Source organism: Falco naumanni, chromosome 2 (assembly GCF_017639655.2).
Source record: "Falco naumanni isolate bFalNau1 chromosome 2, bFalNau1.pat, whole genome shotgun sequence".
Lineage (NCBI taxonomy): Eukaryota > Metazoa > Chordata > Aves > Falconiformes > Falconidae > Falco > Falco naumanni.
In genome coordinates, this window is record NC_054055.1 from 64,683,548 (window position 1) to 64,710,004 (window position 26,457).

General features: G+C 40.7%; 1 protein-coding gene across 4 annotated transcripts in view; it reads left to right on the plus strand.

The window, feature by feature from the left end:
- ARHGEF7 (Rho guanine nucleotide exchange factor 7) overlaps nt 1–26,457 on the plus strand; it is a 125,707-nt gene that overhangs the window by 29,691 nt on the left and 69,559 nt on the right. For all 4 annotated transcript variants that reach the window (XM_040584540.1, XM_040584539.1, XM_040584541.1 and 1 more), the window contains exons 3-4: nt 20,273–20,357; nt 24,622–24,752. In XM_040584540.1, the coding sequence (XP_040440474.1) occupies nt 20,273–20,357; nt 24,622–24,752 (216 nt within the window). The remainder of the gene's footprint in view (nt 1–20,272; nt 20,358–24,621; nt 24,753–26,457) is intronic.

Below are 26,457 nucleotides of genomic sequence, written 5' to 3' on the forward strand. Positions count from 1 at the left end.
ATGCTGATGTGTGGGAGCAGAACTCCGCTGCTTAGCTTCTGCACCTGAACTGTCAGTTTATCTGCTAGCCATGGTAAGCTCATGTTTCTTTGTGCCAAGCTGGGAAGAAACGGATACATTCAACTGCTGCATTTTTGAAGTGTTTGTTTATAGCAGAGGGATGGTGTGATTTGGCTTCTTCACCAAGCTCTTGACAACTGTTTCTGTTTCTCCTTCTGCATTCTCCCTTTCTTGTTGGCTTTGTTTTCCCACTTGGGTTTTGAGTCCTGATCTTCCTTTCTGCATGTTCTTACCAGTGATTTGCCTTGCTGTTTCCTCTCTCCTGTTATTCCTAGCCTAACATCAGCTGTCTAGCCCTGATTTCTGAGGTCTCAGAGACAATGTGCTGTCTCTGCTCAAAGAGAAAGGTTTTTTTTCTGTTTGTGTTGCTCAGGTCCCTGAAACAGCAGAGAACTACTCTAGCAAAAGAAAAATGGGTTGTCTTAGTCTTTATCCAATTCAGTTTGTTACAGTGACAGGGGTGATGGGCTCAAAACCTGGTGGGAAAGGGAGGGTGCAACTTTGCAGCAGAGTGTGGTTAAGGAGGAGTGGGTTTTCATAAGGCTGCAGTTCCTGTAACACTATCCATCCCTTCCCTTCCCTTGCTTTCAGCTCTTGGCTCCTGGACCGCAGCTGAAGTTAGTTCTAGAGGCTTCCTTTTCTAGTCAACAACAGAAACCTCTCCAGAGGATAACCTACAGGGGATGGGATGCATGTCTCTCTAGGGATACAAAAGGAGACAGCATGGACCCAGACATCTGAAAAAGTTTCCTAAAATTAAGTGAAACTTAGTCTTGGCAATGTCATTCTTCCACCTGCAGATCCTCAGTTCTGGATTTAGCTTCTGTTTCATGGTGTTTGAGTTGGGCAGTTGCTTTCTCTTGGAGGCTCCCTCTTTTGGTGTTAGTGTCTGAACTGTGTTGAGATCTTCACGAAGTGTTCTGCTCTGTGCTTTGCAAATGGACTCCTTTGTGAATCTCTGACATGCTCAGTTTGTCCTAAGTGTGTGTATAGACTAGTTTAAAGAAGAAATGAACAAAACAAAGGGTCTTAAGCTGGTCAAAATTGGGTGAGTTTATTTTACTTTTTTTTTTTTGTAGGGGGCAATTTCTGCTACATTTTGGAAAGAAAGTTTGGTGGGGTAGAGCCTTCAAAAATTCTGCTCCAAAGCATGGGGAGCTGAATTGTTTCAAGGTTTGGATTTCCCAAAGTTGAATTCTGGAAAACCTTTTCCCAGTGTCATTTTTGGTAATGACAAGATAGGGAAGTCTGTACGAAATACTGAAAATGATAGTGTGAAGCATGGGGCACATGCACTACATGGAAAAAATACCGGTCCAAATGCGTGAAGTTTAGGAAGGCTTAAGAGAAAATAAAAGATCTGGTAATGGAAAGTGTTAGCATTGACAGGGCTACCAGGACCTGGTCCTGCAGACTGCTGATGTGCAGTCAGACATCTACTAGTGTCTGTTGAAGAGACTTGAACTGTTGGAGTGATGTTGTACTGCCGTGCTTAGCTCTTCAAACGGGGTCTTGGATTGCTTGCTACTGGAAGTCTTGAAGCTGGATTGAATTCCACCTAATTGCTGCCTGTAATTGCTCTGAAGTTTGAGTCTGTCCTTGGTAGTAGTTAAAGCAGGTCTCATCAAGAAATGTCCTCACTGCATACTGAATACTAATAGTTTCACTAGGTAAACTAGCCAAGTGGAATAATTATATTTTCATGGCAGTCTCTATCCTCAGGTAACTGTGGTGATGCTTAAAGTGAGGTGCATTGAGTTTTGTTTGAAATAATCCTGATTTTAATATTAAGGCAACTTTTTCACCTTTGTACATTTCTTTTGCTTCTGTAGAATATGGAGGCTTTGTAGACCTAGAGAGGACACCTCAGGTGCCCTTCCTGTACGTTAATGAAGGGTATGAAATCATAACAGGAAACCTTCCTCCTTTGTTTTCCTGCCTTTTTAAAACAGTCTTTCCAAGAGAATTTATGCAAGCAGATGCAGCCAGCCTTTTGAGGCAGTGAACTGTGGCTTGTTTGACAGTCGGAGAAGTTCTTGCTTGAGCAGCTTGGAGAGAGCACAGTTGCTCACCTGTTCTCTTGGCTTGAAAGAGATTTGGACAGAATGCCTTGGCCAATAGTTGGGACAGCAGGGTGGCACTGGGAGGGAGACAGCCTTGTGTTGGAAGCCACAACAGCTTTACATAGGACTGTGTAGGCTAAGTTGTTTGGAAAGCACTAGGATCATGGAGTTTAAGGTTGATGAGTTGCCATGAAGTAGAACATGCATTGCTTTGTTAAGTATTGGACGTTATGTTGTGGCTTTACTTGAGGAATGTTGAAGTAACTCCACTTTAACAAGATGGCTTGAAGTTAAAGGTTATGGTGTGGATGTCTGTCTGGAAGGAGCTGCTTTTGTAGCAGGTAAAAAAAGGTATTGTGGAAGCTACTGCTGCATGCTTTAAGAGTGATCTTCATAGCTGTATTTATTGTCTGAGTACCCTAAAACTAACTATGTTGCAGGGCACTAAATACAAGGAGCATGTACTATTCATGTATTGCTTTATCAGCTGTGTGATATTGTACAGACTGGCATGTTACCCAAAATAAGGCAGGCTATTCTAGAAGCCTTGCAAAGGCTTGCGTAATGCAAATTGGGCTTGACAGACTGATTGTACAAACGAAGTGTTTTCAGTCTGCTATTAAAAACAGATTTTCCTATTGCTTTTTGTTAGCTTTGCATTATGTTTCTTGCAATGTATCTCAAAGAGTTTCTTATCTGTAGAAGAACTTACATTTTTTGGTGAGGAATACAAGTCACCTTTCTGTGTTATCTTTAGGGGAGACAACATTGCTTGCAGCACCAACTTTCTGAGAGAAGTTTGCTGGAGTTTAAGTAATTCTGCTTTGTTCGAATGTCTGTTTCCTAAATGCTTCTGGTGCATGCTGTTGAATTTCAGCTTGCTTCTAGAACAGCACATCTTACTCCGTTATCCATATATGATGTGATGCCTGCTTTTGCCGTGTGCAGAGCACCTCAGTAGGTTTTCTGTGTGTACTGAACTCCTCTGAGGCAGGATCTTTATGATCACTGTCCTAGTTTCTGCTTTTAATGCACGACCTCTTATTTTTCTATTTCTTTTATTTAGTTGGGAGCTTTACGCTGCATTGGCATTTTCTATGTTAATATAACGGTATATTTTGCAAACTTCATCTTTCATAGAAGTCAGGTTTCCAGTGCAGTATGAATCTGGTAATAACATGGTATCTACTCTGATCTCGTAGCTAAAAAGCTGAGGTCTTAACGCTGGTGCTAATCACATCCCTGACCTCAGCAGGAGTTTCACATGGTTTTTTGGGGGCTGTTATAATGGAGATCACAATCTGGAGGGGGGTTTATATGTGCTCTGACTCAGGCTTATTCTGTGACTTGAGCTAAATGCGAGTATTATAGCCATTTATGCCTTTACAGTGACATCTATGGTGAACTGTGTTTCTGAGGACGCTGTAGCTCCACGTGGTTTGACTGGTATCTTTTCTTCTTAAAATGTTACGTAAGTGACAGTTTCTGTTTTAAGTGCTTCCCTGTAGGTGCTTCAGTTACATTTGAAGCCTCATCCTTAACTTGGCACACTGAACTTTGCCATCTGTGAAAATCATGAGCCTCCTGTAGAAGTTCCATTAGTATCAGTTGTGTCAACACCACAGCATCAGCTGTGAAGACTGGTCAGTGTAATAATCTGTAACTCATTCATCTAGACTGAAGCTGATTTTTGTGGTATTTAAATAGCAAATACTATGCGTGTGTGTGTGGAAACTGCGCATGTTAATATACCACGTGAAATTTTGGTAACAAAATGTTTTTGCTGTCCTGTGGCATAACTATAACATTGGTGTAGTGATATATGGAGCTGTTTCTTCTTGCTCATCTCCTTGCTGTCCTTTAAACCCAGACATAATTACTAGCTGATTTTGAAGTGGTACAAAGTTCACTTTGGTGTTTTAAGTGGTGCATTTAGTGAGATTAGTGTTCGTGTTTCCATCCCTTAATGGTGAATATGGTTTGTTGCACATCTGCTGTAGCTGTGGGCTGCCTTTGTGAAGGGAAATCCCGATAGTCCAGACTTAGGCACAGTCTTACCACTTCCCTGGTGTCAGATGTACAGACTGTGCAGTTGCAGTGAGTTGTTTCAGTGAGCTGATAGTATGCAAAGACTAAGGCTGAATAGCTTTCTGTAGCTGAACTGACTTGCCCCTTGATTGCCCTGTCGCCAGATCCCACACTGGGGAGGTGTGTGGGGTGTATCTGGGAGGTGTTGAGTCAGCATTGCCCCTTTGGGTAACAGGGTGTAGATGCACTGACCTAGGTAAAATGTTTTCTCAAATTTCTGTAAGGTGATATGTATCATGATAATATTTCTGCATCTTCCAATATGACTATTCAATTGCTTAGTTTTAAAATCCTGTATTCATGGTAAAATGAAGTCTGATACGTGGTTTCGAGAATTTGGGGAATAAAGGCTATTGCTGCTCAGGCAGTATTTTACGGAGGGGTTTTCTGTAGTGACTGAGTTAACACGACGACCTTTTTTTGCTTAACTTGGCTTTGGAGATTAAAAACATAGGAATGGTTTTGCTGTCTTTAATGACCTAAGGATGACTATGCAAGTTCGGATCAAAGGTCTGCTTTCTTTGTTATCCTGTGAGATAAAGATCTGTAATAGATGCCCAGTAAAAAGGTGTAAAAAAAAAAAAAAAAAAAAAAAAAGGTGAAAATACAGCATGACAGCTCTATTAAATCTTGGTAGCTTCTGACAGTCCATAGCTGAGAAGTTTCTTGAGGTGTCGGGGACAGTATCTCTATCACTGTGTATTTAACAGCTCAATGGACCTCCTGTTGTGGTGCCTTTTTAAAAAAAATAGCTTTCCCAAGCTATTTTGAGCTTTTTTTACCTTCACAGCATCCTATGGCAGTAAGTTCTTTCATTAAATTATGCATTTTATAAAAACTTCCTTTTGTTTGTTCAGCTGCTGCATCTGGTGGCAGTGGCTGACTTTGTTCTTATGTTACAGATCTCCCTGCTGTACGTGACTTTATACGGCACTAGTATACTTTGCTACATCCCATCTCATTCAGAGATGAACACTTTTAGTTTATTTACTCTTCCCTTGTATGAAAACTGTTGCATTAATTTAGTTTGTTTAAACAGCTTTCTTGTTATACCTTGTATCTTTTCCTGTTTTATAGTATCATTATTGTGGTGGATCAGAGTCGTATTTAAGTTACAGAGATGATATGGAAATAATAAAAGCTGTCTGCTTGTTGCCTCTGTCTTTTCTAATTTTCCAGTCCTGTTTCTGTTGGACTTCATGACTTGACTGATCGTTGATCTGCAGTTGTTAGCTGACTTTCATTTAGACTGTGCTAATTTAGAACTCGTTCTTATACATGTATAATGATGAGGTTTGGGTTTTTCATTATTTTGCCTGAGGTTATGTTTTGCATTTGATAGCACTAGATTTCACCTGCCACTTTAACATTTGGTCATCCACAAGATTTGTTAGCTGTTTGCTATGGGCTCAATTTTGACTACCTTGAGTAGTTTTGTATCCTCAGCAATGTTCACTATTCATGCCTCTTGTGAAATCGCATGGACACTCTGTTGAGTAGCGTGGGTCCTAAGTCCCTGTGGGATGCTTTTGATACTCCCATCATAGTGAAGCCCAATTGTTTGTGTACAGCTGTTTTTGTTTCTTATTTCTTGAGCACTTCTGAATCTTCAAGAGGAGTTTTCTAGCTTATATCACCTTTGTTTAAAACAAAAACAACCCTTTGTAAGGTGTCTTTTCAAAGGATATTCAGATACAATGTGTTAACTGGACTACCCTATATTTACGGCTAACCGTTTCAAAGAGCATAGATGCTTTTTGGAATGGTTACTTCCCTCTACCAAAGCAATGTTAATTCTTTTCTATTTCCATATTTATGCAAACTCCACCAATTCTCTTCTTTATTATAGCTTTTATCAATTTACCAGGCTTAGGCATTTGCTTTACTGTCTGTAGTTCTCTGGATCTCTTTTCTTCCTTGATCTTTAAAGGCTTGGTTCTTGTTTTCTGCCTTCCATTCCTCTGCTACTGAGGCTGTGCCAAATACTGTTGCATTCTATAGTTGAAATTTCTATTTAGTATTAGAGTTCTTTGAACTGACAGGTATCATATAGTCCTGGCAAATCACAAAGATATTGTGCTTGGTCACTCCCTCTGACTGTTCTGTGAGTTGTAGCATGGAGACACATTATATCTATAGCAATGCCCAGGAGAAGTGCTGTATTTAAAGAAAATGGAATAGTTAGCCATTTCAAGACTTAACAGAAGTTGTTACAAGAAAATGAAGGAATGGAGTCCATGTGAGTTACAGATAAATGCATTGACTCTTCCGTTGACAGAGGAGATGGGTATCTGAGGTCAATAGGATCTCCTTAATGGGTGGCATGGAGAAGGGGGGAAGGTTATTTTCTGTTTCTCCTTGCACAGGAACTAAGGGCTACTCAGAAAAAGCAAGCAATTGGCATGGTCATAACAAATAAAAGAAAGTGATTCTTCATCCTGTAACTGAGCTATACAAATAATTTCTGTGGGTTTTTGTAGAAGCTGAAATTACATGGGTTACATAAGGGACTAGAGAAGTCTAAAAAAAATCCATTTCAGACTTTGAAATGCAGATAGTCCCTGAGACAAACTATTGGAAGAACATCTTGGTTAAGTATTACTATGTAATACTTGCCTTTCTATATCCTTATTGGCAACTCCTAGATGCAGGTTTTGGGGCTGGATAGGTTGTCATTGATTTTTCTTAAGTGCTTGTCCTGATTCCACAAATGGCATTCCTAGATGCTGCTTGGAGGATTGTATGGCCCTCTACTGCTGCTCCTCTTGACAACAACAATTTCTAGAACTCCTGGGTTCTGCTGCATGAACAACAGTTGCATTAGCAAAAGAGCTCATGCTGAAACAATCTTTGCCAGTCGCTGAACTATTATAACTTGTAAAAGCACATGATAACTACCAGAGTCATCTTCAGAAATTCCCAAGCTCTGGTGCTTGCAGACAGACCCGTTCCTGGGTGTACGGTGTATTGCCTATTGCAGGCATGGACTCCTTGGCATTGGCTGGCTGCATGGAGGTGATAGGAACAGGATTATCTCCGAATGGGTACCATTTATCAGATTGGAGCCGAAGCTTGTTCTTTTCAGTGCCTTCTGGATCAGGATGCCAAATCAGGGCCCAGGTAGTGCTGGTGAGGTAGCATGTGTTGCAAGTGAGAGGCTGGATTTAGGACTTTGTTTTGTGAAGGTTGGAGTGGGAGTGGTTGTGTCTTGGAGAGGTCATTGAAGTTAGGGCATATGCAGCTGGGAATGTGATGACACGAGGCTAGAAGAATCCTGGACCATGGTGATGAGAATATTTAGGAGAAAAGGAGGAACTGAGGTAAACGGTTGGGCCTGGGTGCTCATCGTATCATCTCTAGCTGCCCTTCCTAGCTTGGCTATCCAAGCCCATCATATAGCTCATGAACTGATGAATCAGAACTACAAAATTCTTGTAATAGCTAGTTTCTTGGAAAAACTAACGTATTTCTTTCAGATTGTGTCCCAAGGCATTGCTATGAATAAGCAGAATTGGTGTGGATTTTATTTTTGTTCTTGCCTGTAACCTGCTAGAGGCCATCTATTATTAATATTTGGAATGTGGAATTATTTATACGTAGTCTCATAAACCGTAAGTTTGAATTTCTTACATAAATGTTTTATTGAACATCAGCATGATGCTGGATGATTGGGCTGGGAGTGGATTGTAGCTAAATTGCAGAGTTCCATGTCTGTGTCTATCTATGCCACTGCCCCATCTCCCCCCCCGCCCCCGGAAAATACTTGAACTGTGACATTTCCCAGCACTGCAAGTGATTCTTTTTCCCTTGACAAGACAAGATGTTTCTCTCCCACACGTGGGCTCAGGTGCTGCTTTCACCAGATACTGAACTGGTTTAGCTTGTGAAACTTGCAGCAAACTTCCCACTTCTTGCTGGATTAATTTTCTGCCAGTTCAGGTTGTAGAACTGGGTTCCTGTGGGGATTTAATGACCCCCTAAGTGAAAAGTGTGAGGTGGTGTGGGAGAAGAGTTTTCCCTCCTGAAAGCTTGCCCTGATCTATGGGCTTGCAGATCCTGAGTAGGAATGGTTTACCTAGACCTGCAGCGTGTGTCATGCCCACAAGTGTCTGCGTCACCCTTTATAGGGATGACTAGCTGCTGGCCCGGCAGCTGCTGAACGCCCTTGAGTTACAGGCTGTTGCATTAAATTGGTTTCAGATTTCTGTCTTCCTCACCCTAAGGTGCTGGGCCCTCTGGCTGCCCCACTGCTGCTTAGGCAGCTCCACCAGCCTTGCAACAGGAGTGGTTGGTCACCAGAGCAGGTGGTGGTGAGGCTCATCCCTGCTTCCTGGATAAAGTCCTGTGCCTGCTCTCTCAATGGGTGTTACAAATGGTGGAGGATCTTGGATCGCGTTATTGCAGGTACCTGGGAGCGAGGGAGAAATGCAGCCCTGGGTTCCTTGTTAACAGTATTCGTACTGACTGAAATCAAAATGGTAAGCTGTGAATGAAAACGGGATTGCTTGGGAGGAGCTATAGCTCAGGGGATGTGCATGCAGTTTTGGGCTCTTCATTGAACTTTTAGTATGGAAACATTGAAATGAATTCCCTCTGATCTAATTGAAACCTGAAATCTTGGTTTTGGGAGCTTGTTCTTTTCTGCTAACTATTTTGGAATTACTTCTTCCAGTTGGTGATTCTAAAGGAAAGCTTCAAGAGACTATATGGAAAATCAGTAAGCATTTATTCTTAATTTTTGGCACTTCCCACAGTACAGGCAGGAAGCAGTTGAAATTTTGGATTAAATCCCTTTTTACCTGAAGGGTATAACAGTCCCTCCCTCCCTTCCTTCCTTCCTTTTTCTTAAATTTCTGTCTTTCCCTCATCTGCTTTTTCATGTGTCTACTCACGTGCAGTCAAATTCAGAGCAATGCCAGAAATCTCAAAATACCAGTTCCCCTTCAATCTTTCTCCTCCAGCTACTGATACATATTTAATGCTACAAGCATTGTCCTGTTGTTTTTTTTCCTGTTAATATGCTTATTTTTAAAAGTGTGCGCACACAAACAGTGTTCCTAAGCATGCTGATAAGCAGTAGGTGAAATAGTGTGTTTGAGGTCAGTGGGGCTGTTTTTGTGGCTTGTACTTTGTCTGTAGCTGGTTCTCCATTGATGCTGAATCTGTGCATCATCTGATCACTTGGCTGTATGCATTTGTTCCAGATGAAATGTGAGCATGTGATAGCATTTAAGTTGTGGCTAGAGCACGTGGTAGTGTAGTAAAACAGCCAGCAGGCTATTTTAAGAGGGCAGATGATAACCTCATGTAGTACGGAATCCTTTGCAGTAAGATGACTCCTTCCCCTGCCTCTGGCTCTTGCTCTCTGACATGCTCTGGGTGTGTCTGTCTATAAAAACTGCTGTTTTAAAAACAGTCCCTCTCAGCAATCCTACTATGTGTCTGTGATACTTTGATGGTAGTGACTTAAACTGGTATTTAGCTACTATTTTCCCTATTATTTTCTGTTTTGCAAATGGAGAGTGGGATTGCAGGTAATGCTACCTATTTTGGACCCAGAGAAGTTGGTTTTCCTAGTTGTTTTTTTTTTCCACACTTTTCACTATAGGAATTAAGTTTTCTCTTCATTATATAGGCCTCTTCTCACTCCATACAGCATGGTTTTTGAAACTAAGCTGACATTTCAGAAATCGGAGAAATTTTGGCAGAACATGTATCTAGACAGAAGGCATTTTAAATCAGTTATGGAAAGCCATCCTTCCTGTGTTTTTAGGTAAGACTATGGAGATGTTCACAGTTTAGCTGATGTGTACTACTTTATTTTAGAAAATAAATCTAAAATTCAAGTATTCCAAAAGGAGGCATCTCCCTTCCTAATGTTTGAAACCTAGTTGCAATTTTCCTGAGTGCATTAACTCCCATTTCCTTAGCAACTGGTTTATTCTGAGCTTTAAAAAATTCAGTGTGTCACTACTGATTTCAGCCATTGACAAACAGCAGTTTGTAAAACCTTGCACAGACATGATTCGGTTCTGAATGTTTATGTTCAGGATCTGCTTTCAGACCCTGGCCAGGCCAACTGGGCGGCCTGTTTCAGTAGTCTTACACGACTGTCATCGCTGCTGTCCTGTCATCTTGATTTCTGCTGTGACTGTGTGATCTGCTTGAGGTCAGTCTTCAAGTACAATGCGCTTTCTACTTTGAGTTAGTGTGAAGTGTTGGTCTGGTGTTTGTGCAGAGCCATTTTTTGCGTAGTTCTTTTGTTAAGGCTTTTTCCTAGCTTGTTTAACTTACGGGGGGAGAAAAAGAAAAATCAGGAAGAAATTGTAGATGTATGAGAATAATGGAGCCATAATGTATGTTTGTACTTTAAGATGGAAAACAGTTTGCAGATTCCATTACAGTAACTTTTCTTGCAAGTACAACATTTATCTATAAATTATGCAGGAGAAGGTGGATATCTGCCTGTGAACTTTACCTAGTACTTCAAGACATGATAGACATCCTTTAAACTGGCATGTGTTCTCCATGCTGCTCTGTTGGGACGGTGTTGTGTGGGGTTGCTGGAACGATGGGTGCCCAACAGGGTCTGAAGCAGCAGAAGCTGTGTGATGGGAGTATCTTCTCAAAACCACAGTCTACTACTACTGTGATTTAAAAAAAAAAATAATAAAAAAAAGTAAAGTACAGGCACTGAAGTGACCAGCCACTCCCATGACTTGCAGTTGATCACATCTATAGTCTTGGGAAGGTGACCAGTTGATACTGTTACAGACATCACCTGCATTTGGAAGACCAGAATGTGCCACTTGTTTCTTTTCTTTTCTTTTTATTGTAATTGGCATGTTACTGACAAATTAATTCAAACTAATTATCAGCATCTGCCTCATAGAAAGGCCTAAAAACTAACTTGACAGGCTTTCTCCTGCTACATTGATCTTTAATGAACTATTAGTACAAGAAGAGACTTGTGCCTCTGATTCTGAGAGTAGATGTTTAATGTTGAAGTAGATGTTAGCATTGTTCTTGGGGTGTGTGTGGGGCAGGACCTAGAAGCTGCTTTCCTACTCTGCCACCTGTTTCTTTTGGGAAATTCTCCTGTTCTGTGGGGTTTGCTGTTTGCTTTTGCTTGCAAAACTTGGGGCAGTTGTGGCACTGTATCCAATCCCCATGGCAGTTTTGTCTTCTAGTGCATTCACATCCTTTAGTGCTGAATAAGTTTGTCACCTGTGGTGTCCAAAAGAAACTCTATGAAAGCAGGAACTTTCTTTTTAGCAAAAAGTTACTGACATATTGCAGTTCTTCTGTAATATCTATGCTGATAAGCACTGCAGAAGCATATGTGGTTTTTTCATTACAGGGTCAGGTAACACAGTCGCTTTTAGGAAGAAAAATACCTTGTGACACTCTTGAGAAACTTCTTGCTGGTTTCTTGTGAGGCAGTTCTGTCAGCCAGAGACTTGAGCTTTTGGCCTCTGGAGCGTTGCTAGGGTACACATCTGCCATAGTAGAGCACAGAAGATTTAAGTAGAGCCCATCAGCAAATTTAGGAAATTAATGTAACTTGTAGTTAACAGAGCGCCTAGGCTTGGTCATCCAAATGTGGCATTGTCATTCTGTACAGCAGGCGTTCATCTAAGCAGGTGGACATGGTACTTCAAGCAGTGAAGTGCTTGTGTCTAATTTTTATTTCTCATTCATATGCCTTTGTTTCATTCATTTTTACAAGTTGGACCATTGGGAGAAGGCTAAGGTGGAGTTTCAGTTATTATTTTTAGAAAGAAAAGCTAGTTATAGTTCAGTAGAATATCCTTCACCTTTTTTGTGTGATTTTTGCCAGAACGTGTGACTACTTAACAGTGTCCTTGTTTATCAGATGCACTGGCAATCTGAGGTGGCATGTGCACTTATTAGCCAAAAATTAATTTTACCATTTTTATCACTGAATGCTTACTTTGCTTCATAGCAGAACTGTGTTTATTTCCAAGTGTGTACTTTACTTGGTCCTGTGTGTCTTCTTACTTACACACAGTATTCCCTATGCATTTTGGCCTGGATTTCCACAGCTGCGTTTCCTGATTTATTTTTGGAAAGTAATTCATATAGTTCGTGTCTGTATATCAGAAAGAGAGTTGACTTTTTACTGAGCTGAATCTTCCTTGGGCTGTATTTCTGGCCAAGTTTCCCTGTTGAGGTGCCTCTCTTCATTGGCACTAAAGGTGCTTATGCAATTGCTTTATTTCAGCTAAGCAAGTAGGCATAACCTGTCATGTTGGCAGGTTCCAAGGCATCTCAACTTCAGTGTCCCAGTCAGATTATGTCTTTGGTAGTTTAGTTCCAACAACTTTTATTTTTGCCTGTAGTTCCAGGAGTATGAGCTTCTTTAAGCCTTAGTACTCAGTCATGCATTAATAGTGTATGCCACTGATTGTCTTTTTTCTCAGTGGTAGCTGAGATTATCCGTGTGGTTTCATCTATAAGATTCAAAACCTAGAAAGCAATTGGAAAGTGATTTAGGATAAAGGTGTGACGTGGTTCTTGTTTTGCTGTGCAGGTAGAAATTTGAAACAAACTTACGTTTTCTGATGTGTTTATACAAATGTAGGCAGTGCTGCCCTTTCTGTTTTTAAAATTACATCTTGGTTTGCTACTACTAGAAGCTAATGGTTAAAAATACCAAATTCTACAACTTTCTTACTAAAGAATACATGTGGGGACACTAGCTTGCTGTGTCACATTATAAAACCAGGCAGACATGGAAAGCTTTGGAAATTGTACAGTTCATCTCCAAAAAGGAATTTAGTATTTCTTTGTGTAGACTTTTTTTATGCCCTTTTTTGCTGTGGTTGGTGAAAAATAAGTTGTGTATGTTTAATTTTGGCAATGTTCAGATGTTGACTTCGAAGTAATGGCTTAGGTAAAATGTTATTTAGCATTTGAAATTAATGCTCTGCAGAATCATTCATGCTTTGATGCAGCTGGTTTGGGCAAAAAATTCTTGGAGCTGGAAAGCCTTAGTACATTTTCAGGGACTGAAGTTGTTAGTTTTAACCTTTGTCCTCTTCAGTTTTGTGCTGTAAATGTATATTTGGATACATGCAGACAGATGCGTGCACAGACACTACAGACTTCTATATACGTTTTTATTGCTGGTTGTGCCTGCTTTTGTAGATAACGTGTTAAGTCTTAAAAATATTACTAGTTGTAGGAATTAAATAAAAGTTTCTAGGTGACGTTTTTTTAGTATAACTAAGTTTTTACTTTTGAGGAACAGGTTTATATGAGCAGTAAAATTTATTCCAGCTCTCCTCTTAAGTTTTATATATTCTTTACTGCTGAGTTCTAATTTCTCTTGTAACTGTTACTGAATCACACAGAAATCCTGCACTGCAGGTCTGTTTTCCCAGTTACTTTCAAACTTTTTCTCTTGTCTTACTCTTACTTTTTGAAATGAAAAATTTTTTTAGCTCTCCGGTGTGCTGTGCATTACTACATTTGGGCAACAGTATGCTTCATAGAGATTTCTGGAACGTTTGTAGTTCCTTCCTCCCTCAGTTGTCATAGTTCCCTGCTTTTCTTATCTCTCCTTTTACTGCCACAGCTTTCAGATGATAATACATAGCTCGAGAAACAGCTGCTGTGTAATAGCTGAGTAAGACTCGGCACCACTAATGTAGTGACCTAATAGATGAAGAAATTTCTGCTTTGCGTGTAGGCTTGCCCGTGGGATCTTTTTTCCACCTGGGGCATATTAGGTGTCATCACAGAAAGGTGGACCCCGGATGGCCTCTGTGGCTTCTCTTTGCCAGCTGCTCCAGGGGTAGAAATGCACTGGGGGTGGTGTCTCAATGAAGGGAGGTGCTGGAGATTCTTAGTGTTTTTCAAGAAGGTCATCTATTTCTAACCTTGAGTTGCTTTTTTTTCTACCGCTTGTTTATTCATGCTCCTGTGGCCAAAAATGCTGCAGCCAGTATGCTAAGGAACAGGTGGAGTAACATGTTGTCCATGGTCATGCTATGTTTTGCCAAGCTGCCCTGCTCATTTCCTTTCATTTCCTCCAGGTGACCGAGCCAATGTTCTTTCGTGCTAGGGGCCCAAGGCCACCAAACTGAGCCGGGAAGTGTCCTGCCAGTTTAGTACATGCATTTTACAGCTTATTTTGGGGCTGGATGGTGAGGTTAGCAGTGGCAGCTCTATCTGTGCTTGCACAGATGTCTGGGCTGCTCATAAGTCAGCTCCTCAGCTGCAGCAGTTTATGGTGCAGTGCTGTAAAGAGAGCTGTTATCTACTTTTGTCAGGTGGATGCTTAAAATGTTAGTATCCGCTGGGAATTCTGTACCTGTGTATATTCAAGACACTAGTCTAGCAAGGAAATATTTAACGGCTATTTTACTCTTAACCAGTATATGAACTTTTGTTACTATGACTGTTGGGTACAGCTGTACTGGTGCTCTGGTGGTTTAAGGATACAAACAAATTAAGATTGGTAGAAGACATATTTGAAGAAAAAGTATGTGTCTGGAAGCTTGGCTGCACCATCCCTGATTTTTATTTTTTTTTTTTCCCCCTGTCTCTAGTTGCAGAATTTGCCTTATCACATGAAGTACCTTAATTTAAAAGTATTTCCTGCAGAACTGGCTTCTGACTTCTAGTGGGCTAGAAGGGGGAATAAAATAGCATAAAGCATACCTGAGGCCTTGAAACTGAGTGATTTGAAGAAAAGAATGCTGCTGCAGGCTTACTGTATGCTTTTAGTCTGCTCTCGTCAGGTATATTCTAACCTTATTTTCTAATTTCCTTTCACTAATTCCTCAGTTAATGTTTTTCCAATTTCAGTAGTTACTGGTTGTTGCAGGTATATGAGGGACAAGCATTGTTAATTTTCCTTATTGCTGTTGGAACATAAATGCTGTTTGAACAGAAGTCTATCCACTGGGGGTTGGTGGAGGGTTTAGATGGCTTAAAATTTCCTGAATGTATTAACATGGCCATGTTGAATGTGATGAAGTTTAAATGGATGCATGCAGAGATCAGTCTTGTTTTAAAACATGAGGGGATGGATTTGGTAGTTTGACAACCAGCATGTGGTTGAACAACTGGTATGTAGATAAAGTGGATCTTCAAGGCATTTCATTTGGTATTTAAGAAATGTCAGTGATGGGAAAATCAACATGGCTCATGAAATTAATTAAAAAAACTGGCTTATTAATAGGCTTTAATACAATTACAAATGTGGAGTGGCCATCCAATGTACACCTTGCTGTAGGGAACTTGGTGCCATTGGTATTAAACTATGTTATTTAACATGTAATTAATGACCTGGAAGAGGTCATAAAATAATTGTCAATAAAATTTGCAGCCAGTTGAAATCCTAGGGGCAAAAATTGCAGGCATAGTTATGGAAAGATAGGCTTATATATTTGGAATTGGTGGGGTTTTGGAAAGAGAAGCCAGAATCTGCGGGTCAGGGTAGGCAATCAGCAGGCTTTGGCAGTCAGTGTCCTGTAACTAACTGAAAGGGCCCGGTGCACTCTTGAAGCGTGTGTGGGGTGTTAGAGATTGCGTAAGACCCCTTGTTATTGGGCAGTTTGGTCTGGTCTGCTTCTGGAACATAGTATCTGCCTGGGATGTTGTTGTGGTTTAACCCCAGCTGGCAGCTAAGCCCCACACAGCCGCTCACTCATTTCCCCCAGACCCGGTGGGATGGAGGAGAAGATCGGAAGGGTAAAAGTGAGAACTCGTGGGTTGAGATAAAGATGGTTTAATAGGTAAAGCAGAAGCCACACAGACATAGAAGCAGAGCTAAACAAGGAATTCATTCACCCCTTTCCATCAGCGGTTGAGTGTTCGGCCATCCCCAGGAAAGCTGGATTCCGTCATGCATTAACAGTTACTTGGGAAGACAGAAGCTATCGCTCCAAACATCCCCTCCTTCCTCCTTCTTCCTCCAGCTTTACATGCTGAGCGCTACACCGTGTGGTACGGGATACCCCTTGGGTCAGTTGGGGCCAGCTGTCCTGGCTGTGTCCCCTCCCAGCTCCTTGTGCCCCCCCCGCCTGCTCGCTGGTGGGGTTGGTGAGGAGCAGGAAAGACCTTGATGCTTGTAAGCGCCACTCGGCAATAGTGAAAACATCCCTGTGTTAACAGTGCTGTTTCCAGCACAAATCCAAAACATAACCCCATACAAGCTGTTATAAAGAAAATAAACTACCCCAGCCAAAACCAGCACAGGTATTGATGTGTGAAATGTTGAAATCCAGGAAAGAACAGAAGAATGTGAGAAGAATATTAAGAAACAGGCAGGTAAGAGGCATATGGGGTTGAGTCTGCTAAGCTTGAAGTTCATTGATTCCCAGCTACCTATTTATAAATTGCAAAGTGTTTCCAGTGTCCTGGTCTGTCTTTAATAGATGTGTTTCATTTTAATACTTAAAGCATATCTGCATGTGGTCAGTTGTATGGAATTTAAAAACAAAGGTATGTTACTTAAATAACTTGTTCAAAGGACTTGGCTTGACTGGGTCCTCATCTGATGTGATTTATAACTGTTTTATACTTGTATCCTGGCTAATGCTTTACCTGTCTGTCTTGGTGGAAGATGGGATTGGATGAATGAGAGTAAACTTCATCACAAGTGGAGTCTCTGAAGAGTGAAAAACATTGTTTGCCTGGGAAGCAAGGGTATATTGGAAATATTTTTTCATAAAGCCTTGTTTATTGTCTATATATGCCTATCACATCATGTTTAAAAGAGAAATCTCAGTATTTCCAAGGTAGTGTCTTTCTGAGTGTTTGCATTTTTAGGTTTTATGAGCTGTAAGCACATGCAAGTTTGAATTCACGTTGTGCTTCTGATATGATTTCAAAAGTGGGTTACGCTAGTATCATAGAAGATAATTTAGCATACAGACCTTGTTATTTGATAAGTTTGCAATATAAAAATAACTTTGCTTGATACTTGATTCTCAAAATTCAGCTTTGATTCTTGCAGTCACAGAATTGGGGGTATTGTATAGGGGGGATGTTTGTCAACCAGTGACATTGAATAGGGAAGTTACTGAACGACTCTTTCGTATATCAAGATACGATGTTTTGAAGAGTCAGTTCTCACAGCTGATCTGTCTGTAAATACCCGAGTGAAGACTGTAGTCCACAGGCAAGTTGGATTTCTCTTGAGAACTTGCAGTAGGCCATTTTTCTCTAGCAGTCCCGTAGAAGATCCAGAGCATCCTGATGCTTTTATACATGTCAGAGTTTTCAAATACATTGGGGGAAATGAGCAAACCTCCATGAAGATAGAAGAAGGATATGTTTGGTGGGGGTTTTGTTGTTGGTGTGTGGGATGGGGTTTTTTAGTGTGCGTTTTTGTTTCTTTTGAAACAAGGTTTTTATAACCAAGTAGTTCTGTTCATAACGAATTAGCCTCAGAACTTTAGATCACCTAAGCTTGTTTTCCCTCGCATTTTATCTCTCTAGGTTAGATTATTCTTAAATATTTATTTAGGAGAAAATCTCTCTGGAGGGTGTCATGTCCCCCTCCCCCTTTATCAAATGCTACTGACGAACATACTGGCCATGAGCATGCTGAGGGTGGTTTCCTGTCAGAATTGCTTTATGTAGAATAGCAAGGAAGCAAATGGTTCTTGTATCCTCCTATTGTGTTGTTTCCTGTGAAGTAGCAGACTGGATGCGTGTCCTGGATACAGGCTTTTTTTATGGCAATATGCATGTTGGGATGATCCAATCAAATCGTTCTTGGTATCCTTTATAATCTCAGCATAGCAGGAAACAAGGCTTCCTCTTGTCCTGTTGTTTTCCCGTTAGCCTGACTGGAGGCTCTCAGAATCCACAATGAAGGTGAGCAAAAAAAAAAAATGACTTGGGATTTTTTTAGAGAAGTTTTTGTGGGTTTAAGATGTAATTTGTAATCTTATTCTTAAACATTCCTTTTCTTAGTTCTCTCTGCCCTGTAGTACCTTTGGGATCTAGTTTCTGGTGTCTGCACAAGCACCTCTATTGCATGTAATTCCTTTTTTTTAGCATCAGGGCCGTTGTTTTGTGATTCTGTTCATACTTGTAGTTCGCTGCTTTAAAAATTACCACAATAAGCATGTAATTAATGAAAGTTTTACACTCCTGATGCTTTCTTGTTCCATAACAGCTTAAATGTTCTTCGCCAATTTGAGCAGCGGTTAGGCTAATGTCCAGTCGGGTTTTGCGTTTAAACCAGGTTTCATGTGTTCTGCTGTCAATCTCTTCTGATCTCTACTTATTATAAAATATGCTATTAATAAAACTTTAATTTTTGTACAATCTGATGATTCTTTATTTGCTTAATTTTTTTTTTCTGTACATAGTCTTTAAATACTTCCTTGTGTTTCAGGAAGAACCCTACAGAGTTTACACCTAGGCCATTCCCTGGTTCTTTTTCTTAGAGCTTCAAATAAACAAGAGTAGTCTTTAAATTATCTGTAGGCCAGTGAAATGATGAAATAACTATTTGACTTTATTTTGTGTGAATGATAACTGCTTGGAGTATATCAGTGTTTGCCCCTGACTGCTTGATTCTGCATCTGTCTTGTGGCATTGCTCTTCGAGCTGTATACACACTGCCTGAGCTTGAGAGATTTCATTACCTCTACAGCCAAGGTAGAACTGCGGCTCGCAGGGACCAGAGAATGATCCGCAGTCTGAGGGGAAAAAAATGGGTGTGTTAGTATATGCGAGTACCTCAAGTATTGTGAACGCTTTGGGAGATATATTTTTTTTTTTCCTTCTTATGAATAATACTGTAATTGAAAGTTTCCAAAATCTGCCCTACCTTTGTCAGTATATCACATAAACAGTCACAACTGGTCTGGCAGCCCCTTCTGTCACTACTTTCCGTAGCTTTCATTAAAATTTTCGCTTCTCTTGGGTTTAACTAGCCGCTTTTTGTCCCTTTCTGTCATCTCCCCTGGGAACATGGGTTTTTCCACTCCTGCCTCTGAAGGCTGTTTCCTGTGGTACAGACACTCTGATAGCGCCTCTGGGATGGGTCTGTTATCAGGAAAATAAACAGGTTTTTGTTGACTTTTTGTCTAAAACAGCTACGCTGGTTGAAACTAAATGTCTTTGTGTTTCTTAAATCAGTTGGAGCAACTGTAATAGCTGTCTCTTGTCCTCTTTCTAGTCTTGCACAAGGGAATACTGTGACTCCTTTAAACCTATGCAGAATCTGTTGTGAGAGCTATTTTCATGAGAGTTTGAAGGAGTGTTTCCATTACTTCAGGCAAATATTATGTGGGGTTTTTTTAAGTCTCTTCTTTTCCCCCTGAAAATCCAGATGTTTAATGTCATCACCCAGTGCCTGAAAATTACTGCAGTGTTTTCTACAGGATAGTTTGAGGTTTGGATCTCTTCCCCACAGTTAAAAAATAAAAATAAAATAACCCTCACCTCTCATCCCTCCCGCTTCCCAAACTTCATTCTCCATCTAACCTACCCAGCAACTTCATTAATTTTCAGGAGTTCTGCTTTCCTCTGTGTCTTATAGAATAAAGAGATAACATGTATGTTGTTACAGTGCTTTAAGAAGTATTTGTAGTAATTTCAATATACTTTATGAATGATCAGGTACAGTGCTTGTGAGTTTCTACCGGAAAAGAAGTGTATGCCAAGAGTAATGGTACCCAGTAACTTTTTTGGCCAAAATGTCTGAGGAAAGTGTCTCTCTTCTGATAATTATGTTTTATTCGACTTTCCTGTAACTTAAATGACATGATATTTTTAGCTTGTATCTTCTTCAGTTTCTCTCAAAGGCAGCTGTTTCTATATTCTCTTTCTATGTAAAAATGAAGTGGTTTGTGGGTTTTTTGTGAGTTGGGTTTTTTTGCTTTTATTTGTGGGTTTTTTTAAAAGGAGAAAACCCCCTATACTTTTACTGGTCCGGAAGAGCCACTGAAAGACTGATACCTTGATGAGGCAATAGCTTCTACAGTCCTGGTTTGCATGATAACATAAAAAAAAGCTTAGTTTTCAGGCTTGTTTATACGACTTATTGCATGTTCTTTTCTTTTCAGACTTTTGACGCAAATGACCTGTATCAGGGACAGAATTTCAGCAAAGTTCTCAGCTCTCTTGTGGCTTTAAATAAGGTGACTGCAGGTAAGTAGATTCTGCTTTATCTTGGTGCTCGCTTAACAATTACCTTCAACTCACATCAATGTATATTTATACCTGTTGCTGAACAAGCACAGCTTAGAGTTTTTGTTGCAGTTTCTGTTGTTTCTCTGGGTTCTCTAGTCCCCCCTTCTGCAGAAGGAAGCTTTGTGGTTGAGCTAAGGCTCAGACTTCTATGGTGGCAGGAATTCTTAAAAAAAGAGGCTGGATTTTCTTGGTGGTTTTGTTTTTTTCCTAATTTGAACTACTGAAGTGGACTTCTGCTCCAGTCTGTCATTCCCATGTTTGAACAATTTTGTCAAGGTTTTCATTATTCCCTCCCCACTCTCCATTCCCCAGCGTCCTTCTTCTTTGACAGTAACAAAAGGATAGCCAACTTTTTTGATCCCTTAAGCCATGCATGTTTCATGTAAGTAGCAGCTAGAACCACCTACTTCAAGTTCTTTGGTGGGAGGGAGAGAGCTGTAGAAATAGCATATGGTTGAGAGGTATCTGTGCTTCATTGTAGGGTGAGGTTGTGCTAAATAATGCCAATTGGACACAAGGGCAATTGAGATCTACTAACATTGGTGGCCCTTTTTGGCTTCTTGCTGCTCTGTGTTTGGGCTTCACACTGTCAGCAGCAAGTTCCAGTAATGGTCGTCAGGTTAGAGTCTGATGAGAGATTATTTAAAACAGACCATAGTTGATAATTTTTATGTGAGGAGGAAAAACAAGCTGATAGAGAAGTCAGTGGTGGATCAGCATTATTTCATTGTAATGGTAATAAGTGTCTTGTCACTTTAGTAATACTACTCTGGTCCATTACAACAGAGACTTTTTTTATGGCTTTTTTTCCCTTTCATCAGCGAACACCCTTTAAGAGTAAGTTTACAACCAAGTTCTTTGTACTAATGAATGACCATGGACTAATATCGTTAACTTCTTTGAAGTGACTTACACCAGTTGAAGATACTTGCGTTTGCAGTTAAGATGAAAGGTAGTATAGACCATTTCAGTACTGCACACTGACAGTAGCTGTCTTTAAAGGGAAGAAAAAGCGCAGTCATTTGGTCCAGACATCGACAGATTAATACCCACATCAGAAAGCCGCAATTGTAGCTGGCTTAGAAGGGACCCAGGCTGATCCCTTTCACTGGGGGAGTGGGTGGTGGTCATGATATGGAAACCAGAAATCAAAACTGCATGCAAACTGTGGTGTTGCCTCATTCCTAGCAGCAAGCAGAGCTACATAAATCTTCTAACCAGTTGTTCTTCCAAACCATTTTCTTTTAATTTGGTGACTGTGTAGAAGACATTTTAGACTATCTCCCTGTGATAGTATTGGAAGATGGCTTTCAGATCCCTGTCTGGGTCTGCAAGAATTTCAGATATACACAGGTTCTTCTGAGATGGACCTTTGTGCAGTGGAGGCAGTGTGAGTAATGAGCATGAGGACTGATGAAAGGCTGCTATGAATATATACTCCCATCAAAATTTTTAACTTCAGGAGGGGTGGGATCAAGGTACCAGTTGCTGTTTGTAGCCAGATGAGGGGAGAACAGGTGTGGGGAAGTTGAGATACTGGTAGAGAGGAAGAAAGGGTGTTACAGACCCTGGCAATCTTTGGATGGGTAGAAGAGTGAACCTTCTGAGAAAATTACCAGATTAATGTTTTCAAACATGCATGTTGTGTTGCCATTCAAGTTTCTTGAGTTTTTAGCAGTAGAGCTGATTTTTTTTCCCTGATAATAATGCCATTGAGAAATTAATTGAACATGTTTGTGGTATTTTAATGGAAACTTTTATGGATACATTCTTAAGTCTACCAAAAGTTCAAATTGATTTGAAATTATTCAGATATTGGTAAAAATAATTGCAATTTGCATGTGGTTTGTTTGTAGTAATTTTCTTTCTTTTCAGGTCAAACAGGCAGTTTCTAATTCAAGCCTCAAAAGGTGCTCTTGTGTTGGTGTATTAGCTCTGCTGTTGCAAAATAGAAAACTCTGCACATCAGGCAACAGTAAAAAAAATTCTAGGGTGGTATGTTTTAGGGTTGCCCAGAGGCTGGGATGCACTGCTGTCAGTCAGCCTAATCCTGTTTCCCTAGGTGAGCTGTGTTAAGGCATAACGCTGGATTTGGTGGCGTGTCTGTTCTTCCACTTGGCTGCAGTTAGGAAACATAGCAAACTGGACATGTAGATCTTACAGGTTGCTTTTAATCCTTAAGTTCCATTAGTCACAGATAGTTACAGCAACTTGAAAGAATTAGCCACAAAGTTAGGATTTACAAATGAAGCCCATGATTGTAGTATCATAGAATGGTTTGGGTTGGAAGGGACCTTAAAGATCGTCTAGTTCTAACGCCTCTGCCATGGGCTGGGACACTTCCCACTACACCAGGTTGGTTTAGTCTGATTTCTTGCCTGGCTGCAAAGATGTATGCCCTTTCTGTAATGGACTTTAATCGCTGGTGTTTATATTGATACAGTAGCCTTTAAATGCTTTTAGGAAAGCAGGTTCACAAAGTGTGAGGTCTTTTGTGACTTCAATGTGTAATGATGCTATTCATACAAAATACGCAACTCTAATATGAATAGTTCTAATATTGCACTATTTGACATGGGAATGTGTATTTATAGATTGGGTTTTTTGGAGGATAATGATTTTCAAAGGAAAACAGTGACTTTTTAAAAAAAGATGCACCTGAAGAAGGTCTTTCCCGCTCAGTCACTGTGGACTTGGAGCATCCTTTGTCAATCTCAAACCCTTTCCTTCCTCCTGCATGTCAGCCCCTGTTGGGTGCCGTGCTGAATTTGAAAGGCTATCCAGTTGTCCCTTCAGGTTTGAAGTGGAACGGCAGATATGCCTTGTTCACCAGTCTCCTCATGGAACTGAGCCTGTATGTGTTATTTCCCTTGGACCAAAATGAACTCAGACTTGCATAATATCATGGTCTGCTTTAGTCTGAAAGTAACTAATATGAAACTGTAGTTGTGCGCATGTACCTCTGATATGGAAGTCAAGTGTTGGAAGCAAAGCAGGCTACTAGGAAAGAGAGTAACGGAGGCATAAAAACCAGGAGAGCAGTTGGCATGCTTGTGTAGTCTTGTGAAAACATCTAGTTTTGGGACAGAAAATACTGCACTGCTTTCAGGGCTCTTTGAAGCTCAGATGCTTACTGAATGATTTCCTTGTATGTGGGGAAAATGAGGAAAAGGAGTGACTCGCCGTACTCATGGAAAGGAGCAGTGTTTGCTGTAACACGTCACCCATGCAAGGGCCCTGGGAGCATCCCTCTCCTGGGGCCTTGGCTGCGAGGACTGGGGAGCTGGTGCAGCCAGAAGCAACCCCTGTCCCACCGTAACGCTGGGGGAGAGGCTCAGCAGTGCCGCAGCCTGGTCCTGGTCTGGCTGTGGCCTGCTATTCTGGACAAGGACACCCCACCTGTGGGTGGACTGACATCCCATCCCCAGGGAGGTGCCCAATGTCCAGGGCTTGGGGCTGCTGTGCCCCAGCTGCACTGCTCCTGGCTGGAGTGGTGGGATGAGCTCTGCCCTGCCACTCCCTTGATGCCTCCCAGCTCACAGGGACCCCAGCAGCACTCAGACAGCATATTGGGTGAACATCTCAAATGGGTGTGCTTCTCGGAGGAGAGACCTTGAAGGAGGGGAGAGGTTTTGGGAGGGTGTCGTTTTTTTGAGCAAGCAGCTTTCCTCCTTTCTATGCCTCTTATCCCTCCCCCTCCCTCCAAAGAAGAAGAAACAGCTTAGTTGGCAAAAAAGGGATGAGACAAAGGAACACAGGAAAAAAGACAGTGGAAGGAATGTTTTAATTGAGAAGGAGATGCGGTGGGAGGAGAGCTAAGAAACAGATGTGGCTGGCTTTACTTCAAGCAAGTTTCATGCATTCAAAATTCTTGGCCATTAGCTAAAATGATGCTGGTTAATTACCTTTAAACGGACTGGCAGTGAGTAAGAATGGAGAAATAAAACCCTAGTCCTCCTCTTCCTCAACAGCTCAAATGGTTTTCATGCTTGTGTGGGGAAGAAACTGCCAGTATCTCAGGATTTCAGATTATTTTTATTTTTTATTATATATATTCTGTAATATATTTATTAAATATTATACATTATAATTTTTTTATCTTTAATTATTCAGCAACTGCAGGTACATCAAATCTCCTTTAAGCATGTCCATTTTACAGAGGTAAGCAGAAGATACATGCAGATTTCTTAGTATCTAATTTTTTTTTCCTTCCCTCTTGCAGACATAGGGCTGGGCAGTGACTCTGTATGCGCACGGCCCTCATCTCATCGAATAAAATCTTTTGATTCTCTGGGATCCCAGTCTTTACACAGTAGAACTTCAAAACTCTTTCAGGGACAGTATCGGAGTTTGGTAAGTTCAAGAAGAAATGAAACATACTGTGGTGATACTTTTTTTTTCTTTTGACAAGATTTATAAGTGAACGATAGTGTAACAAAGCAACTGTTTTTTCTCTTTCACCTCTGTGTTTCAAGCCTGTGACATTCTATTTTTGCAGCTTTTCTTATGATGTTCCAAAATATATGCAGCTTCCTGTGAAATTCTAATTATTTTTTTTCCTCACTTACCGCTCCATGTTGTCTGCATACATAGTATCTTCTTTTCGGTGTAAGGACTTGCTCTTCCAAAGGCAAAAATCTCATTTTCTCCATGTCTGAGTTTAGGGATGATGATTGAAGGAGAGTCAGACCTCAGCAAAGGTGGTACTTTAAATGTTGGCAGTGTTGGTAGTTATTCCAGTTTTCTGTTATGTTTCAAGGTGAATCCTTCAACCAGCCTTCAGGTAGCTGAGTGGTGTGGGTAGTTGTTACACAGTACAGCTGAGGTCAGGATGGAGTACTGTATTGAAACTAACTGTGGTGAAAGGTGCTTTTACTGACTAAAAGGTTTGCAAGAAGGGTTCAGGTCCCTATTGTAAACTGCTTTTTTCCATGCTTGAAGGAGGCCGTTTTGAACTATGTGATGATTACTACATGAAACTTGAAACACAGTACTCTACTTAAGCTTTCTTAGGTGTGGTTTGGTGTGTTTTCTTTGGTAGCAGAGCCCATGCAAGTTCTTGCCCTAGGCCACTAATTCCAGCTCTCACTCTGCTGTTCACAACCCACTCAGTTTTGCTGATGCAACTTTGTGGGACTAGCTGTTAGCTGGATCATGGAAGTAATCAGAGTTTTAAAGTATTTTTATCACTTTGGTGATCTGAGTGACTCTGCAGAAAGTTGCAAAGGGCCAGAGAAGTGCAAGAAGGAGGGAAAGAGAGCTAGTGGCCAAACTGGGAAATTACTAGGTTGGTTTTGCTGCTGTAGATGATCAATTTGGAACTGTTCTCACCAAATTTGTACTTAGTTTCCTCTACTGGAGAGCCATCCTGGCAGAGGAGAGGGACTGTAGTTGATGTCACTGTGCAGTGTTGGTGCTTATTTTGTAGCTTTTTACTGGTCACTACGGCAAAACTTTTTCTTTTGCTGAGTAGTCATAGTGGATGAGTGCACATGGTATACAAGCAGAGCACTAAGAGGCACTTGTTTGAAAATGTGGCAGTCTAATTGCTGAACATTGTGACTTGCAGCATATCGGGGCTTTCTGCACGTTTTCAGAGGTGTTTGCCCTCGTTTTCCTACAGTTTCTCAGCCACTGAAAGTCTGATTGTTAAATTAAGTTGTGATACAGTAACGATTGCTGTAGATATGAATTAAGCTGACATGTTAAAAATCCCAGTGACATTATGCAGTACATCTTTTTAATCATCTAAACTATATAGACAACATGTATTCTTCTATCTGGACAGGTGGCTAGGATTGCTGACACAGTCATTTTCTCATTAAGTTACTGCTTTAGTTGCACAGGTATTGATCCTTACTTACGATGGAGGCAGATATGATTTATAGTCTGTTCTCTCAGTTCCAGTGCAGTGGATTGTATTTGAATTATTTAAAGCTCTCCAAATATTTAGGGTATTTTAGCATGAAAGTTTGTCCTAACTGTCATGAAATGCTTGAATGGTGCAAATATTCAAGATGGACATCTAAGAACAAAATGTTGAAATTGAACTTCACTA